Source organism: Montipora capricornis, chromosome 4 (genome assembly GCF_036669925.1).
Source record: "Montipora capricornis isolate CH-2021 chromosome 4, ASM3666992v2, whole genome shotgun sequence".
NCBI classification, from domain to species: domain Eukaryota; kingdom Metazoa; phylum Cnidaria; class Anthozoa; order Scleractinia; family Acroporidae; genus Montipora; species Montipora capricornis.
Genome location: NC_090886.1, coordinates 5353856 through 5356355, shown reverse-complemented (window position 1 = coordinate 5356355; position 2500 = coordinate 5353856). Strand labels below are relative to the sequence as shown.

General features: G+C 39.1%; 1 protein-coding gene across 1 annotated transcript in view; it reads right to left on the bottom strand.

The window, feature by feature from the left end:
- Nucleotides 1-2500, bottom strand: part of LOC138045332 (trafficking protein particle complex subunit 12-like) — a 24105-nt gene that overhangs the window by 9933 nt on the left and 11672 nt on the right. Inside the window, exons 9-10 of the mRNA XM_068891783.1 lie at nucleotides 1436-1574; nucleotides 183-368 (exon numbers count right to left, since the gene is read on the bottom strand). Of these exons, the coding sequence (XP_068747884.1) occupies nucleotides 183-368; nucleotides 1436-1574 (325 nt within the window). The remainder of the gene's footprint in view (nucleotides 1-182; nucleotides 369-1435; nucleotides 1575-2500) is intronic.

Sequence of the window (2500 nt, the reverse complement as noted above, 5' to 3'; positions counted from 1 at the left end):
ACTCCATTATTGATGTCATTGTTTACCCACTGTCTCATTATCAGATCAATGTTATTGTCATTGTTATTGTCTACTCATACTATTTCGTCATCCTTGTGATCTTTGTCAACTGCATTGCTGCTGTTGTTATTGTTTACCCATTTGTTGTTTGATGCCATCATTGTCAATGTTATCATACTCACCCATTCTATTTGCAGGTGTCATCTCTCCTTGCCCTCCATCTTCCATCAGATTTGCCTGCAGGTTTTTTTGCACTTGAGCACAGGTCCTTTGCAGCTCATACAAATTATCCAAAGCATCTCTGGGTCTTCCCATGTACTGTGGCAGCTCAGCCTGTAAAATCCTCATGGAGAATGGAACCATAGATCCTAAAATAATGAAAGCAATGAACTTGAATGAACTTTTTACGTGCCATCGGTATGTAGCACTGGAGCCCTAACTGGGGGCACTGAACAGAAAGCATGCCAAATTGATCAACTCCTATCAAATTGTAGCTTGATTTTTGAGGAGAGGGGAAAACCGGAGTGCCCAGAGAAAAGCTCTCAGAGCAGAGTAGAGAACCAAGAAACTCATCCCACATGTGACGCCAAATCTGGGAAATGAACCCAGGCCACAGAGGCGGTAGGCAAGTGATCTCACCACCACGGCATCTCCGCTCTCAATAAAGTAAGGAAAAAGTGAACTCAGACAGAAAATAGTGTCAAAGTTCTAACTTCTTCATTACAATTTCAAAATCTTTCTAACCTCCTCATCTTATCTTTTCTAAAAGTTACTCACGTCAATATGTCACAAATTACAACATCACACACATTTAACCTATTCCTCTTGAGATTAAACTTTTAATGGACAGATGTTGCATACACTCGTGTATCCACCAATCGAGCTCACAGGAAACATTGGGTTATCCCTGAGAAGATTACAAAATGCTTTTATTTGCTCTTCATAGTGTATTTCTTCATTGGCATCTGACTAGCTTTGTTGTGAGTCTTTTGACATCTCCAACCTTATTTCCAGGGACTCTGTTAATCCATTAGCAAGAAACCGCAGTATGGTCTAGTCATGTAAGACTAACACAAATTTTAAAGACTTCAGACAGGGGTTCTTTTTAGAGAAGCTGAGCATCCCACTTAGCAGCTCTTCCCATCAATATTGTTTGTTATGTCCCATATATTTAGAACACACAAGACCAGGCCATGAAGGGGTCTCTCTCTCTCTGGGATGGTAAGAGGATCCTGGGAACAACGTTGATGACATCTCAATGCGGTCACAGGAGAAAATGGCAGAATATGCATGCTACGGTCAAATAAATTTTTGCTTTAATATAATTGTTTTATAGTCCATCTGAAGCAAAATTTTCTTTGCCTGTAAATTATTTATCGTTTTTTTTTGCAAAAAAAAAATAATAATTAAGTCACCAAGACTTGAACCAACATACCTTTTCTTCCAGGGTATGTAGCAGGATAAAATTCGTAATACAGGTCAGGTTGATTAAAATTCCCAAATGCTTCCAATTCAACTTCAGCTGTGCTAAACATCTGCAGCTTGAACAGGAGAGCTATTCTACAAAACCAAACCTGTACAAAGGTAAATATGTCAAAGAAATATGGTAATAAATTTTAAAAATTTAAAAATCTTTAATAATAATGCCAATGATAAAAATGGCAGTGTGCTAATGACACTGAGGCTGGCAATGTTTCTATATCAGTAAGTCTTCAGCCTTAAAAGTTTTGCTTGCAAGTGCATCCTTGCCTTAAATAATTACCCTGCCTATATCAATGGTAGGCACATTGATAATATAATAATTAATAAATATTGGATGAGGTTGAGCATGTTAGCGATAATTATCAAGGCCAAAGTTTGTGTTATCTGCTGAAGCCAAAGGCTGAAGCGGATAACAAACTGAGGCCTTGATAATTATCGCTAACATGCAAAAACCAAATTCAATAATTGTTTTATTATGCATATTCCTAAGCTGAGCTCCGCCATGATAAAACTGATCAAACTGCTGGTTAGTGTGTTAGGTGACGTCACTTCTGCATGCATAAAACTATTGTCTGTAGGTATGACGTCAATTCTACATATATAAAATCTATTGTTTGTAGGTATGACGTAAGAGAAACAGAGCAAGCAAGAATTAGCTGCGTGCTTATAGCCAATCAAAATCAAGCTGATGACACCAATGTATAATAATAGCTTTTATTTAGAGAGGGAGATGCAATAACCTATCACAGTTTTCTAACTTCCGGCCCTCTAATCCAGAGCAAATTGGAATTTAGAGTGTTGGCTTTTGAGGAAAGGGGAAAACCGGAGTACCCAGGGAGAAAACCTATCGGAGCAGAGTAGAGAACCAACAACAAACTCAATCCACTTATGACGTGAGTCCGCGAAGGCCCCAGGTCTCATTGGTGGAAGGCAAGTGCACTCATCACTATGCCAACCCTGCTCTCTGGGAGCGTACGGCAAGGGTTATTCCAAGATGGCCACCCGTCCAGAAACTAAC